Source organism: Zosterops lateralis, assembly GCF_965231275.1.
Source record: "Zosterops lateralis genome assembly, chromosome: 16".
NCBI classification, from domain to species: Eukaryota; Metazoa; Chordata; class Aves; order Passeriformes; family Zosteropidae; genus Zosterops; species Zosterops lateralis.
The window spans coordinates 15,314,830-15,331,885 of NC_139776.1; the positions used below are offsets into that span (position 1 = coordinate 15,314,830).

A 17,056-nucleotide genomic window follows, 5' to 3' on the forward strand; every position below is an offset into this window, starting at 1 on the left:
AACTCCCTCCCTCAACCCTGGCGCCCTGTCGTGAGTATAGAGCCAGGTTTAGAGGAAGGAACACCAGCGATAAGTCGGCATTACAACCCACCACTGCAGGGCCAGTCTCTCCTCCGGATCAAGCTATCCCACGAACAAGAAAACTGTTTTTGGAAACGCGTTACTGAGAGCTTCCCCTTTGCTCCAGAGGTGAATCCAGCCAAGTGCGTAGTGACCACACCAACAGCCCTGCGGAGCTGAACGTCAACAGCCAACAGGCCAGGGCATTGCTGAGATACGCTGAGTCTGGTAACAGCGCTGGACACGCATCTTGTGCAGCTGTTTGTTACTCGAGACCCCTCATTAGCCACCTTCACCCTCTCTGTGAGTACTGCAAGCATGGGGGCGCATCCTTTCTCTCACACTGCCTGGGCACCAGCCAAGGGCAAGGGGTGTGTTAGTGGAGAAGACAAAAAACCCCATGTCTGTGTACTCCTTCCGGAGCCTGGCTCCACAGGCAAATTATGATACAGAAAAGCCTTAAGTAAATCCACCAACATGAGCCTGTGCACATACTTCAGTCACAATCACAAGCTTGAGGGAACAAAGAATATGGAGGTGGTTAGACCAGACCTGGTGGCTGACTGGAAGATGAGGGGTAAAGGACAGGCAGACAGAGCAGTGCATGGGAACAAATGCAAAACCTCGTTTTGTCTGTGAGAAGACTAGTAATTTTGTTTACAACCAACAGAAATTACTAGGTTTGAAAAAACCTATTATAGTCATGCTTTGTTCTTAATTTTAAACAGATATTTTTTCCTAAGTGTTCCAAACTTTACTAGTTCATCACTTCATCTTAGAAAGACTTGGACACTCTGGGCAAGGGCCCCAGGATCATTTTCTGCTATTAACATTTCAGGAACTTTGTTAGAAATTACATGAAGTGAGACAGTAGCCTGGGATTTTCAGAAAAAATATCATTTCAGGAAGGAAAGTTTGTTTAGAATTTCTTGTTACATCGTTGCAGATTACTAGAACAACAACAACAAAGCCTTAAATTCCCCAGCAACAATTTATTTCATGCTGATTCCAGCAAGAAACCCACAATGTTATCTGTCCTACCTTGAACAATTGCCCAAAACTTACTACATATTATTAAATTTAAATACAAAGGAGCCATTCTGTGAACTCTGAAGGAAACAAAACACTGTTAATGAGACAGGAGGGACTTTTTTCACAAAACACTACTTCCCTTCTGAGTTAACCTTTCAGCTTCAAGGCTCCAGCAATCTGTAGCAGCTTGGGCCAAAAGCCACACCAGAAGGGCAGGCCATTGACAGATTGTTTTACTTGGGATTGAAGTGGCTAGAAAATTTGCAAGACACTGCTGGCCCACGAACCGAAGTGGAGTTTCTGGCAGAAGGATAAGGCCAAACACCTTTGGTTGTTGTTAACCTGAATGAAACGTATCAAGCCTTCATCCAAATGGATGAAGATCAGACCACAGGCCCTATTAAAATAATCACGTCAGCATAATCTCTGGTGAAAGAACACAGTAACTTCACCCTCCTGTCCACTCCATAACCTAGTCCACTTTTGCTTGCTGAAAAGCAAAAGCCTATGACAAGGCCTTGGCATGGGGCTCAGAATATCCTGAAGGATCTGGGACATGGCTTTTCCAGAGCCAGGGAAGGAAGAGGTGTTCCGAATGCACCGTAGTTCCACAAGCCCGCAGGAACCCGCGCTGCAGGACTACCGCGGCGGTCGCCCTGGTCCCCGGGCCCTGAAAGGAGATGCAACCACACCATAGCGGCCTCAGATCCGTCCCCCCAGCCCTCGGCCCCTTCAGGTAGGCGCGCAAGCCCTCGCGAGAACGCAAAGGCGCGGGATAAGGCCACCTGTCTATACAAATCTCGCGACCATTTGAGCCACTACTTCCGGTCGCGATGTCTCGCGAGAGGTGGCGAAACCGGGCGTGCAGGGGCTTGTTTGCCCGGGCATCTCGCGAGAGCCCCTGCGCGGTGCGCTGGTCGCCCCTGTGCCGTGCGCGGAGCCGCGAGCGGCCGGGCGCCATTTCGGGAGTAGCCGCGGAGCCATAGACGGGGCCAGACCGGCACCGGGATCGACTTACGGCCGCGCCGCCCCTCGCCGCCCGCTCCACGAGGCTGCCTGAGCGCCGCCGTCCATTTAAGATTCAGACGCCTGAAGAAGGTACTTGAGCCCTTGGGCCCATTCCCCACCGCCAGCGCAGTGACGCCGGAGCCGCCGCTGCCGGACCTCGGGGCCCTAGCGAGGATCGCACTGCCCGCGTCGCAGGTAATTTGTGGGTGGGCACCGGGCCCCGCCGCCGGGCGAGCGGCAGCCTGGTCTGCGGGTGCTGCGGCCTGGGCGTCTGCGCCCCTCCCGCTGCCATGGCCACCTCGGCCCTGCCCGCGCGGCCGCTTTGCTCCTCACCGGGGCCAAAGCACCCGGCTACCCCCGCCCCACGGCCCGGTCCTGTGCAGTTCGGTTGTTCCCGTGGCCACGTCGCGGGCAGGCCCGGCTGCCCTCGGCATGGCGCTGCCCCGCCCCAGCTCCCCCCGCTCCAGCCCTCTTCTCTCTTCCTGCGATGGCGCTGTGCGGAGAGACCGGGCGGGAGCGGCTGCGAGGTTGTTCGCACTGGAAGACGGGGCGGAAAGTGATGGAGGTGGGGCAGCGCCGGCCGCCGCGGGCGGGCGGGGAGTGGAGGCCTTTGGAAGGAGCGAGGTGGGAGGGCAGCCGCGGCGGGGAACGCAGGGCTGCGCATCACTGTTTCTGGGAAACCGAATTCCCTCTGCTCGATCGTGTCAGGAGCATGTGGGAATTGGGGCTGTTGACCTGCCCGCAGACGTATGGGTCCTGCTGAGAGGCGAGCTCCCGTTCTGAGGCGTCGGAGTCCCCTTTAAAGTTTTCTGATGCTTTTCCAGGACACTACATGCAAAACGTATGGAGTTGTCATTCACTGGATTTCTGAAACAAGTAATTTTGAGAACGAGATCCTTTTTAAATTCCTTTTATTGTATGTAGTACAGCACAAAGCGAGTGTTTTCTTTCAAAATAGCGACTAGCTCAGTTGCCGTAAATTTTCTCCCTTTACGTTTTCTATAGATCCACAATCTTTCAAGTGTAGTTAGTTCCTTTTTTGTTTTGGTGGCTTGGGGTTTTTTTTTTGTTGGTGTTTTTTGTTTGCTTATTTGAGTGATTTTGTTCTATTTCTCCTCTACAAACAAGTTTGTCATACTTCGGTTTTTTGAGAAAGATGAAAGGCCTTTAGGGAAATTATCTGGAGCGTCGGTGTTAAATGAAAGATACTTAAAATTTTGTCAAGACGTCTAGTAATTTGAAATTATGAGCTTTTATTTGTGGTTTTTTTTTAATAGTTTTAACTTTATGTGTAGCATTATGTCCATTACATGTGTGCATTGCAGGGTTGATAACAGGACTGAGTTACACGTCGAGTGAAGGTATTCTGATAACATGGTATTGTCCCAGTGGAAGTGTAGAGTACAAAGGGTAGAGATTGCTGAGGTGAGGTCAAAGGTCTATGCAGCTCAGGAGATTGTCAGTGATGGTGGCCAGCAGTAAATGCCAAAAAAAGAATGAACAAGACAGTTGCACATGGACAGTTCTCTCTCTGTGTGCGCTTAGTTGTCAGTTAGCTGTGGTTCAGGGTCACGAGGCATGCCTTTGTTTAATGAAAACCGTTTTCTTTAAACTTTTATAATTTTTTGGGTTTTCTTTTGTTGCAACATTGCATGTGCTTCTTTTTCTTTGTTAGGATCCTCAGTGCCCTTCAACAGTGAATTCAATGGCTAAATGCTTTGTGAATAATGACCATTGTTTTGAATCCACTGGAATGGTAGTTCATTCACTCATTATTTCTGTCAGTGCAGTAGTAGTTATACCCTCTGCACTTTTCCTTGCCATTCAGGATTTGAATGGCAGATGGTCCCTATTATGGCCACCCCTCTTCAGGATGAACAATTCCTCCCTAAGCGTAGCTAGATATGTTGGCTGAATTACACATCTAAAAATGTAGTTTTGGGTGGGAGTTATCACCAGTGGGAACTTTTTTGTAGAATTCTGGATTTGCCTTTTTCATGGCCCTTAATTATACTGATGTACTGTTTATACTACATACTAGTAGAACAGCTGTGAATTAAATCACATGTATGTAGATGGCTTGAAAAGCTGAATATACTGTAGTAAAGAGTAAAATTGAGCCATTGCACTTAAACGAAGGACAGTCATATCTGTAAGCGATAGCGCTGTAGCCCAACAGGTAATAATTTGAAAATGAGGTTAGTGTGCCTCAGTTAAGTAGTTGAGTGTGAACTTCCACCTGCTTGAGAATGATGTTTTATTCTTTAATGTATCCCTGAGCCAGGGCCAGATGTGCAGCAGCTCTGTAAAGCAATCTCAGTTATGACACTATAAGGTACCGGTGTAAAGGATCTTGAAGTGTTGGAGCATTTTCATTATTCTGTCCAAGGCTTTGGACAGCACAGTTCTGCAACAGTGCCTATAGGCAAGGTGCAAGAACTAACCTGTAGGATTAAAAATCCATTTCATTGTGCACATGCAAATCTTGAGTGTTGGGCTGTCAGACTTGGATCTAGAGGAGTGGCCGTTTTTGATCTTAAGAAAAAAAAAAGAGAGAAACTTCCACTAAGAGATTTGAGGAAGTTGAATATCTTAGTTTAATGCCAAGAGTCTTGAGAGGTGCTTAATAGCAAAAATGCATAGGGAGAGGAAATCAAGTGTCAAACTGATTCAGAGTATAATGAACATAAATTTATATAAGGGCTCGAAATTGGAAAATAAGAGGAGCAGCTAAACGCAAAATGTCTGTGGTGCAAAGTGTTACCTGATGTGGTGGATCTTTCTGTTTTGAGACCTGAAGTTCCAGACTGGATGGACTTTGTGTATGCTTTAGTAGCTCTTAGTGCTGGAATCACAGCCATTTTCTTGTGACCCCTGTTATGTATGAGGCAGCCTTTCTTAAAGGACCATGATATCCTCATGCTGGGATTGTTAAATGGTGGTGGCAAAGGCTAGGGGCTGTGAACAGGTTTGCCTGATCATTCATTGTCATTTGGTGAAGCTCTAGCACTTCTCAAGATGGCCACCAGAGCTGTGTTTCTGTATCACAAATATGCCGTGCTCTTTGTTTTGGAAGAAATGATGGAATATCTCTGGGGTTTCCTCTGGCTAATGGTGTTCAATTACACTTTGTTGTTTGCAGCTGTAATTACTTTGCACACATTGGTTATCTTACTGGGCAAACTTTCATTCCAGTTTTCGTTGGAAGTATCTACTGAAGCACTGTTATGTGAATTTGAGCCAATGCAGAGATGGCTGCTTAAATAAAAGCTTTTGGAATATAAAGTGTAAGGGTATTTTCCAACTCAGGTGGAATTTGCTTCTTTCAGGTGTCCTGAAAAATGGCTGATGATATTGATATTGAAGCAATGCTTGAAGCTCCTTACAAGAAGGTGAGAAAAAATATGCCAGTGAGGTCCTGTTTACCTTAATTTAGCATTATTCATGAAACTACTGCTGAACTGTATACTAACATCCCTGGAGCCCTCATGATTTATCTTATTGGACATACATTACATGTAACTTTCAAGTTAATATATACTGTTAATGTAATTATATTGTGCAGTAGTTTCACTTCAGCGTGATGAATAAATGCCCATCTATCTCTCTTTGTAGACTTGCCTAACGATATCTCACCTCTACTCCCATGAATTCACCTTTGATTCCAGTGTGAACTGTCAATCATAAGGTAGTAATTGAGTGACGTATCGCTGTACCGTGGTCCCCTAGGTTGAAAAAAAAATCCACCAAACACAATCAAAACAAAACAAAAGAAAAAAAAACACCCAAAAAAACTCAACTAAACAAGACCAGAACAAAACCAAAACAACCCCCATAAACCAAAATCTTTAAACTTTTCCTCTAAAATTGTGAAGTCTAGTTTGGTATAGCAACAAGGTGAATGCAGTGGTTTGGGATGACAGCAGGGTTCCAAGAATAACCTTTTCACCAGTCCCATGGCAAGTAAATATTTGAAACAGTCTGCTCAGTGTGAGAAGAGTGGGACTTGCTTTTAATGCAGAAGGCTACTGGCGGTTAATCTTTCAACAGGGCAGATGAAAATCAATTGCTGAGTGAACAATTTTACAGAAATTCTTGGATCCCTGAATAGAATGTTCCTAGCAAGTAAAAGACAGTATCACAATCTGCGGTGTCATTCTAATATAAGCTCTTGTATTTTTCTGTCCTAGTTGTTTAATTAGGAGATGTTAATTTTTCTGTGAAATTTTTATCAATTAGCTTAGTGATGTTTTTCACTTAAACCAGCAGCAAATGAATACTGTCTTTTTTGTTTTCCACCAGGTAGTGGTGAAGTGTTAACAGACTGCATGATTTAGCACCGATTTTGAAAGAAATGTATATAAGTTTAAGTTGCCTAGGAATTGTACTTTTGATGTAACCAATGTGATTACACTGTAAAGCTAATATATAAGTTACGTAGCAGCTACTGTTAGTCTGTTCTGCAGTGTTTATTACAACCCTGTCATGAATTTTGGATGAGCATTTGTAAGTTTAAAGTGGTGTATTTAGTTTATGTAATATTTAGCAGTTACATTTACATCTTGAAGAGAAATTTGTGAACTGTTGTGTTAAAATTCTTGTGTCCTGGCTTAACATGGATATTTTCCATGTAAACAGGTATGGAAATAGGGAATGTTTAGGCTGGACTGGTGGATTATTGATGGCTTTCTTGGGAGTCGACGTTACTAAAGCAGTGTGAATCCCTGTTTGCTTCAGGGCGAGATGTGTGACAGAGGTGACATCAAGCTCTTACAACCCTTCAACGAAAATGAGTGAAGATCTCGGGAATGGCATCGGTCACAGGAAATCCATAGTGGCTGGCTGCTAGTGTAGCCACGGGGCTTAGGCAGAGATATAGCCTTGGTACTAATCAGAGGGGCTCACAAACACCTCAGACTTCCTCTTAAATTTTAGAGAAATAACATTTAGCCACTTGAGTGCTGAATTCTACAGGATAACTTTGCTCTCTAAACCATGTAAGGAAGTATCTACAATTTAAGGCACACTTTTTAATGATGTAAGTCTTGTGTTTTGTAATTGTATGACTTAAATTTAAGCAGCAAAGTGGTTAAATATGCCTACCTAAATTTTCTAAAGCTTTCCACATTAAACTGTAAGCAAGTAATTTAGTATTAAAATTTTTGTTTTTTATTTTCTTATTCCTATTCCCATTACCCTTTGACCACTTGAAATATTTCCACTTCGTCCTCACGATGTTCTTCTATCAACCCTGCTTAGGATGAGAACAAATTGAGCAGTGCCAATGGCCATGAAGAACGCAGCAAGAAGTAAGTATTTTCTCAGTTCTCTGCATCTGGGTAGAGGCTGCTGATTTTTGTGGACTTGTGAATCCATGTCATTAGTGTTTAAGGAAATAATTTGGAAAAGCTTGCTGTTTGCAGTCGCAGCAATTTGGAAATTTTCTTTTGTTTACGAATGTAGCTAATACCCTTTGCAACAGATGTAATCAAAATTGCGGAAACATTCATGTAGCATCAGGTAAAAATAGACACTTGGTGTGTTCAGCATATTTAAATTCTTTTTGTTACTTTAACTGCAATGGATTTTGCATTTTAAAAATTATTTGTTGCAGAATTGTGATTTGGAGCAGTTAAAAGCAGTTAAAGACACTGGTGCTTTCTTGAAAAGGTTTAGGGTGTTGAATCGCCTTGCTCTAGTCTCTGCATCCCTGCCTTTTGAAAACTTTTAAATTTATATTATGAAGTCTTTTTAGAAGACAAGAGTACAAGCCCACCTTGTTCAGCAAGCATAATTCCAGGGTGTGAACACCTGCTGATACCCAAAAAGTTTTTAAGTCTGTAAAATAAATTCCTTACCTTACAAGCGTCATTTGGTGAAGAGGTAGTTGGTGTAAAAAGAACAATTACAAAATTGATAGTTGACTAAACAGTAACAAGTTAGCTGTGTATTACAGAAGTGCACTGAAGTCAGCATTTGTGTTGTTTTCACCTTCTGAAACCGTAGAGATGACATGCTGAAGGACTCCAAAGAAAGTTTCTTCTCTAAATATTTGGGAAATTATAAATCCCATTCCAAGGTCAGACTTAGGTTGGAATCAAATTATCCAAAATTGATCGTACCTTTTACTTGTGTTCCAAATAATACCATGAAAATAATTTTCATGCTAGATACTGAGACCTCTAAAACCCCATCAAAAGCAACTGCTATCAATATTTTTTAGTCCTAGAAGTTAATTTTGATACAGTTCTTGTTCCCCATAATCTTTTAAGAAGTACTTTGTTTGTGATATGTGATAGTGTACTCTGTTGCTGAAGACAAAGGTATATGTAGAATTTGCAAGACTTCTTGCTTTGCTTTAAAACAATCGAATTGTGTCCAAATGGTATTTTTTAATCTCCTTCAGCTGGGCACATACTGAAATAAGATTCAGACTGTCAGGAAAATCCACAGCAAACATCAGCAACTAAAAAAAATAACAATGTGCAGCTTTCATTAATTGTCAGATCATATTTAAATGTCCATTATATTGACTGGAAGAATTAAGGATCTGTGTTTTTACTAGATATCTGTGCTGTAGGTCCAGCTCAATCATGATTTGAAGGCAGAGCATGGATCTGGACTGCTGGGAGTCCTTGCCTGCAAAGCAGGTTCCCTTCTCTTGGATAGAGAATAGCTACTGTCATTGGTGAAGAGTAGCTGCAGTTACTAGTTACTGGTGCTGGCCAGTATAGTGAGTTCCAGGGAGTGTTTTTCAGAGCTATTTTAATAGTGAGTGTTTTAGGGTTTTATCTTGGGGAAATGTTGGTAAATTATGGATCCTAGAGGAGAGGGACAGTGTGTACCTAATGGTCACAAACTGCAGGAAGTAGGAAGTGTGGTTAAGTGATGCTGATGGCACCACCCAGAAACAGAGAACTATCAGAAATTGTGAAGCTTCTCAATATCAGGTTTTGATGCAGCAGCTTCTGTGTCTATACAAAAATATTTAGAAAACTAATGGACTATGGCAAATAATAATAATAAAAAAATTCTAATGTTTAAAAGGTAATTGCAAAATGTTTGTCTAAAAAGATAAGTACTAAGATGGTTTGAATGGGTTTTCCTAGGTGGACATTGGAGAGCAAAAGCTATTAGTAATGAGACTCAGTTAGATATGGCAGGTGAGAGATTTTTTTACTTCAAGAAGTTGAAACTAACTAGAAGTTGTAGTTTATACATGGCCATAGAAAGCCACAAGGATGAAGTTTTGTAATCCACGTGCCTTTTTTAAAAAGCGTTTTTAAGAGTATGAGTGGTCACATTGAGAAAAGATGATACATGCAATTAGAAGGCCCAAAAGGAGGAAGAGGAAAAATTCAGTGACAAAGGATGTTTTGAACTTCAAAAGTTTAGCAGCAAAGTTGATTATTTTGCTGTCTTAGGTAATGTCTTGAGCATCTGTTTAACATGTGTCTTATGTATGCATACAGATATATTTTAGAAACTAGGAGATGCTAAACTTTGGTGGTCTGAGGCTGAGATGGAGGAGAAAATTTGTAAACAATCCAAATGCAGTAATGGAATAGTTGCTCACTATTTTTCAAATACAGAGAATAATTAATGTACAGGTTTTAGAAGATTAAATTTTCAAAGTAAATTGGTAAAGTTACAAAAATCTGCAGTTTGCCCCAAACCGGTAACTTAAAAAAGCAAGTGGCTTATGAGTGGGAGTAGCAAGTAGGAAGCAAAACTCTTAATCAGCATGAAGATTTTTGCCAGGGAGTGTTAAGGGGAAGCGACTTTCCACAACTTTCCCCCAGACTTGCCTCTTGCTTTCTATTTTTGTTGTGTGTTGTTTTACTTTGCTATATTATTTATTCTTAGAACCAGAAAGCTGTGTTTAAAGTATGTTTGAATGCCACATGAAGTACTGCAACTGCCATGTACTGGGTCTAACACAGGAAATAGGTTTTTAGTCCTTTACTCTTCTGAAAGCATTCTCTAGCAATTAAAAAATGTAAAATAAAAATGTGCTGTTGCAGACTTTACGTGGCTTATGATAGAAAATTGCTGACACACTTAGCCACTCATTTAACAAAAAAAGTATAGATACCAACAGGTAAAAGCTTTTCCTGTCAATGTCTGTGACATCAGAGGAACTGGAATGTGGGGCAAATAACACTGAATTATGTGTGTAACTGAAGTTGCACTTCTTTTTTTGTCAGGAGAAAAAAGAGCAAGAGCCGAAGTCGAAGCCATGACAGAAAGAGGAGCAGAAGTAAGGAACGCAAACGGAGCCGAGATCGGGAACGGAAAAAGAGCAGAAGCCGGGAAAGGAAACGGAGCAGAAGCAAAGAACGCAGACGCAGCCGATCTAGGAGCAGAGATCGCAGATTCAGAGGCCGCTATAGAAGTCCCTAGTAGGTTTTTGTTCAGAATTGCATGTGTGCTGCTTCAGTGGTACAATATGGAAGGTTAAAATTTTAGTCTCTGCTTTCTAGATGGGTCAATAATTATCTTATAAAAGAAGGTGAGAGGTTAAGTTTGAAGAGTGTCAATTAATACAGTGAAAAAAGTGGAGGAGGGTAATATTCCTCTTCTAGTTTTCATTCTTAGCCAAACACAGATGAAAAAGCAAGTGAAAGAATGTGTACAGCTGACTGGAAAACAGAGTTTATCACAAAATCAGTGTAACAACCAAATTCTCTCCATGTCCTGACTATTTAAAATATATGAACTTGATGGTTTAACTGTCCAAAAAATAATAGTAGTCTGTTAATTTGGTTACAGGGTCATACCCCCCCCCCCCCCTTTTTTTTTTTTTTCTTAATTTTTTTGTATTACTAAATATTTTTTCTGTCTTGCTGTTCTTGAACATTACCTCCATAAATGGGGATTCACACAAACATATTCCATGTTTATGCATCCAGACTGGGGACATCTTGTCTTAGCAATGCCCATGTGTTGCATATTTGCCCTGCTTTTTTCTGAGACTTGTTTAGAGGCTGACAAGAATTCTTTCGTTCCTCTCAGATATTTAGCATGATAGAACTTCAGCAATAGGTAATTGCAGATATTTGTAAATCAATTCTCAAAAGATGTTTTTCATCAGTATCATTTCTGGTTGTTTGTGCTGCAGCTCTCCCCTTTGCTTCCCATTGCCTCTTTCTGGAGAAGCACAGTGAGAACTGGGCTGTATGCTTGACTGTCATTGGTTACCTGCGTCTGGTCTTTGTCTCTGCTGTTGTCTGGGTCTCATCTCAATTGTTGTCAAATCTTGGAATGCAAGATCATGTAAAAAGAAGGCATTTGTAAAGGGTGTAGTTTTTTAATCATGACATGTAATGCCATCCATGATAGAGAAATCTCTCAAGATGTTTGAGCAGGTAGTGTTTACCTTCTGATAAACTGTAGGCTTGTACAATTTTGTGCACATGAATGTTTTTCTTGGGGCTTTTTGTACTCTTGGACTGCAAACAAAACTTCCTGAGGTCTCAGGATCTCACTTTGTGCTAAATCACCTGAATGTTGGCATTTTTGTAATGAAAACGTACTGCAGTTCCTGGGTTCCTCTAAGGTGCAGTGACATCCTGTGCATCATCAGTCCTGTGTATGTGGGGATCATAATATATCAGCCCTGCTTTTCCTTTGTCTTGAGTTCAAAGCTTCTGTACACTGCTCTGGGCTTCAGCTGTAAAGATTTCAATAGTGCAGAGTTGTTTTCCAACAACTCTTCAGCATGTGTAAGATTACAGTAGCTTTTTGGGTTATACAGTTGCTGCTGTTGGGGCTCAAGGTACAGAGAACCTTGATGAAAAACCTCAAGCTTCTATACCTGGAGTCTGCTGGTCTCCTTCTCTCAAGTGCAGTGTTGTGTAGAGAGGATGTCCTTTGTCTCATCTTGTAGTTGGGAGTTGCTGCATGCTTCGAGCTGTGTTGGAGGGTTTTATTCTTTGTTTTTCTCGTCACTGGTTGAGATGATTTTTCACCTGGAGAAATTTGGGAGTTCCAGTGTTCTGGTCTTCCAAAATAATTTCTGCAAGTAGAGATTGAAAGTATTGATATTACTACAATAACCCATGCCTGTTTTATTGAACTGAGATATGTTATGCCAGAAAGGTAAGTCGTTGCAAGGGGTCATTTTTGCTATCCTCACACTGTCTGCCAGAGTACTCTTTCTGGCTGGAGAACTATTTCTGGAATCTCTCCTTGTGGAGCTCTTCTGGTGGTTCTGAGTTGGAGTTACTGCTGGCAGGGTTGTAGCTCACTGCAGCATCTAGATCAAATTGCTTTATGGCTTCTATTTTACCTTATTTTTTTATTCTTCTTCCTCCTTGTGATCTTTCTCATGAGCTTTCTCAAGCCTCATTTTCAAGCTGATACCTGTAAACTGAGATGGTTTTGCGGCTGGAAGCAATTAGGAGGCATCTCAGCAATAGTGAGAGAAAAGTTTAGTATAGGTAATTGTGAAGGAAAAGAAGAAGAGAGTGCTACAGAGAGCCTGAACACTTCAAGTTTCTTACTTCAGGCTTGAAATTGCGGTTAAATAATTTTAAAGTTTGTTAAAATTAGGTGACTGGTTTGCATTGCTTAGTGTTCACAGGGTTTTTTTTTCTCATGTTATTTTCTTATATGTTGTCTCTTGAATATTACACAGCTGTATCTTAAAGTCTCTTAGGTGAAAGAACTTGACTGAGTGGTCTTGCTTAGACATGTGTCGGGCAAATCCCAGCTGCTGCTAACATACAGTAGAAGTCATTTAGACCATTCTATTTCTATTCTGAAACCAAGAATTTAGACAAAGCTGTTAGGAAAACAGGTTTATTACAATGACGACTGAAAGTTTCTTGTGATTCTCCTGGACTTTGTTAGCCAAAGTTTGCCTTGTCCGACATTATTTTGTCACAGTCTTGAATGTGATTGAGAACATAAAAGCTGATAATTGGCTGGCTGTCTTCTGACCTGACCATTGTTGGGCCATGTGGCATCACGTAGGTTTTGTGAAAGTGTGTGCTTTGGCTGCACCTGGGACTTTGGCTTACAAAGAAGGTGAGTTCTAGACATAGAGATTTATGGCTTGTAACATGGTGCTTCCATACAGGTTAGCAGGAACTGGGCAGCAGTTGTAGAGACAATAGAAACAAAGAAGAAACTTTACTTGAGATCTAAGCTTTACAAGCAAGTCTCCTTAGAAAAACACAGGGAGAATACTGTTGGAAAGGGATTTTGAGAAGGTAACTTGGGCTCTCAGCTTGCCCTAGGCAGTTTTCTGCTTGGTCTGTTCCAGTGGTCTGGGGTTTCTTAGTGTTGATCCCATGGAGTTCTGTAAATAAGATAGTGCTAGTTGAGGAAAACCAGAGATGTTTGGACTTGTGGTGGGTTGTGGGTTTTCCCTGGCCTTTTATTCTCTTCCCCCCCCCCCCCCCCCGCATGTATTTGAAAACAGTTATTTCTCAGTTGTTTGTGTTTTGGTTTTGTTATTCATTAGGTTTAGATAAATACTTACTTACAATATTTCTTTAACCATTTCCTTGAAAACTCATGGTCTTAATTATTTATTGTTTAGTTGGTCTGTATGTTAGTATTCTGGAGTTACTGTAATTGGTTTGTCTGGTTGCATTTGGATTGAAATGGAGAGCACCATATTTTACACAGATGTGAAGGTGCAAGGTAATCGCATGTGTGACAAGAAGGTAGCCTCTGAAATTAGTACCAGTATTTCCAGATGTAGCTTTTGGCAGTTGTGCCAGAGATACTGAAGACCCTGAATGGACACTCCCAGCAATAATTTGTCTGGACTTGAGCAGGAAATGGAGTAATTTATCCTAGGCAAAATGTCTGGTTTTGATCAATAGTGATCTAAACTCAACATGTGCCTGTGTTTTATGTCTTATTTTCTCTTAATAAGTAGTTCTCTTCTCTTGATAAGTAGTTTCTAAATGGTCTTTTTCTTTATTTTTTTTCCAGTGTTGTACAGGGCCATATTTCCCTTGCTTTAACCTGGCCAGCACGGTTTTGGATCTTGGCCCACTACTTCCTCCTGTGTCATGACATGTTTAAAAATGGGCATCCTCCTCCTTGTGGTGGATGCTGAGTTTAACTATAAGCATTACTGCTCCACTGAGGAGCAAGAAGACGTTTTTCAGACAAATTGCGTGGCCAAATGGATTTAGTGAAAGACTACTTAATGTCTTCAGCCTGCCGTGTCTTTCAGGGTGTTACACATCAATTTGTAGCCACAGCAGAAAGAATCAATTGTGTACAGATGGAAAGCCAAAGTCCAGTGCACAGCATTCAGTCTGTGCAGCAGTGCCTCTGCGCTTGGTGGAGATACAGGAAGAATGTTAACAGGTGTTGTTCTTTGCCTTTTGAACAACTCTCTACCAGGAGATCAAATTCAGAGAGAACACAATAGGATGAATCTTACTGCTCATGTCACAGTCTGTTCCTGGGTGCCCCATTAACTAGCAAGAGGACTGTCCTTAACATGGGAGCACAGGGCAGATTACAGTTTGTTCTAACAGACTCTGTGATGCTTGGAGTATTAAATTAGATTCAGTCAAGAGATGGGATTCCTTTTGTGGTTATGTGTCTGTATACAGCTGGCTGCTGGGTTCGCTGCTTCTGTGGTTTGATGGCCATTAGGAATTTTAAGGAAGCTTCATTTACATATTTGCAGCACTTCAGTGGTGAGAGCCAAGACAACATTAGTAAATGTGTCCCTTGCAGGTGTCTGCATGGAGCCACTTTGGTTCACTCTTGGCACCTTAAATTTCATGGAACTTCTGATTTTTTAAAATGTTACACTTGAGCAAGTAATCCTGCCAGTGCCACTTGGCATACAGCTCTGAGGCTGAGTTCCAGGCCCTGAATATTATGCTTTGCAGTATCAGTATATAGAACTTGCATGTGGACAAAAAAACCAGGTGAAAATGGTTATAACAGTTACTGTAGCTTGGAATAATTTGCACATACAAATGTGCCATAACTGACTGGCTCATGGAAGAGTCCTGCATATTCTGGGATTTTGTGATGTAGGTAAAAATGAGAAGGGACTGTATTCTGTGCCTTAGGGTCTGAAGTGCTGCATGTATTGATAACCAGTTGATAATTTTATGCATGCTGTGGGTGCTGGTAATGGAAATGCTGACAAGTTCAGAGGCAAGGGTGGGTGAGCACTTGCAGTGTAATGTGAGTACAATCTTGAATTCAAATACTCAGGTGTCTTATGTTTTCTTCTGCCATAGTTCTGGTCCAAAATTCAACAGTGCCATCAGAGGGAAGATTGGTCTGCCTCACAGCATCAAATTAAGGTTTTTGACTTTTCTGTTTTTCATTGTATCATTAATAGGTTTTGTTTAGAACCAGGGGTGGTATATTGGAAGGTTTTGTTGTAATCTCGATCTTTCTTTTTAGCAGACGTCGTTCCAGAAGCAAAAGCCCTTTCAGAAAAGACAAAAGCCCTGTTAGGTATGTATCTTTACGTGTGTTTGAGCTTGTTTTTGTCCAGTTGGAGTTGGAAAAGTGATGGTGAAGTAATGTATTGAAGCCAGGGATACTGATAATAAGAGAGGGTTAGACTAGACAGACGTAGATACGACCAATATGGTTAATCTTACAAAGTCCTTCTATTTCATCTAAAATGGCAGGTTATATACTCTTTCAGATAGTTTACAAATGCAGACACATTTTCATTGGCACACAGCAGAGGAAAGAATGTAAACATACATTGTTTGGTTTACTCTTAAGGTGTCTAACACCTGCATACTAACAGTTCTACTCAATGACCTTCAACACCCTATTATCTTTCCCAAACACCTTAATATCTAATTCTAACTGTGCCATGGCTAACTGAGAATTTTTTGCTATGTCATAGGCCTTGGGCCCCAAGTGAGGCCTCAGGTTAGGCCTCAGTCAAGGTAGTTCAATATCTTTATATAAATCATGTTTTCTTTCCCTAAGAAATTTAGCAAAAATGTATGACTAGTTGCACTCCAGTTTACACTCATAAGTGATGCTGGAATTAATTCAGAAAGCCAGTGAGAGAGGAGCATTCATAATATGTTGCTTTCTTCCCATGTCATAAAAGATAGTAAATAATGTCAGCTTGCAAAACAAGTCTTGATTTGTTTTTTGAGTTTCTGTATTCTCGATCTTTTCCCCATTAATTGTGATTTAAATTAGCTGTTCTGCTGAATTGTACTCTAATAATCTAGAGTATGGATTGAGAAAGTAAAAATGCTTAGTTTTGCTGTCCAGTATTTATTTGTGTTATTTGTTGAGAGGCTGTATGACTCTGCAGTCCAGAGCTGCGTATCCATTCTTTGGCTTTTCATTTAAGGGAATAGGATTTAGATAGCTGCTAAGGAGATTATTCTCTTATATTAATGCAGTTAAATTTAACCAATCTCATTTTGTTTTTCAATGACTGGCAAATTCTTACTGAGGTAATTAGGTTTAAATTTTTATTGTGTTTTCTCAGGGATTAATATCTATGTGATTATATTAATAAAAATACATACTACAGGGCTGGAAACTCAGTCCAGGATCCACCATGCTACTTCTTGTGTAACTTGTACTTGAGTACAAGTCAAATTTGTTTAGATTTGAAGTTTTAGTACGAAATATATGTTATGGTGTATCTAATTTCAGCTCATAGTTCAGTATTGAGATAAAATTACTCTAGTTCTTAATGTGTCAAGGGTCAAAGCAATTCACTCTTCATGCTTCTTCATGGGTTAACAAGCTGAAGCTGAAACTATGAAATGAGGACTGGGAGTTCGTTTATGTGGGTGTCAGTCTTGTTTTATGCGGTGCCTGGGTAAATGCAAAATGTGAGTTGGCAAAGCGTAGCTCACACTACTTGTCTGAGGATTTGGACAGCTGGTCTGTGCTAGTTCGCCCTGTTTGCCTTTGTGTTCTTGTCCTTCCATCTTTTTGATAAAAAAACATGCAAGCTCCATAGTGGTAGCTG

At 41.1% G+C, this 17,056-nt stretch overlaps 1 protein-coding gene across 7 annotated transcripts in view; it reads left to right on the plus strand.

Annotated features, from left to right (window-relative positions):
• The first annotated feature begins 1,978 nt into the window (after window positions 1-1,978).
• RBM39 (RNA binding motif protein 39) overlaps window positions 1,979-17,056 on the plus strand; it is a 31,960-nt gene continuing 16,882 nt past the window's right edge. For 2 of the 7 annotated variants that reach the window (XR_014591243.1, XM_083873216.1), the window contains exons 1-6: window positions 1,981-2,295; window positions 5,430-5,492; window positions 7,360-7,409; window positions 10,308-10,502; window positions 15,330-15,395; window positions 15,499-15,552. Coding sequence is in view for 5 of the 7 variants with exons in the window: in XM_083873216.1 (XP_083729342.1) it covers window positions 5,442-5,492; window positions 7,360-7,409; window positions 10,308-10,502; window positions 15,330-15,395; window positions 15,499-15,552 (416 nt within the window). In the remaining 2 variants the exon portion in view is untranslated. Of the gene's footprint in view, window positions 2,296-2,646; window positions 2,666-5,426; window positions 5,493-5,715; window positions 5,789-7,359; window positions 7,414-10,307; window positions 10,503-15,329; window positions 15,396-15,498; window positions 15,553-17,056 lie in introns of those variants that run through there. The other 5 variants (XM_083873220.1, XR_014591242.1, XM_083873218.1 and 2 more) reach the window with 5 other exon arrangements.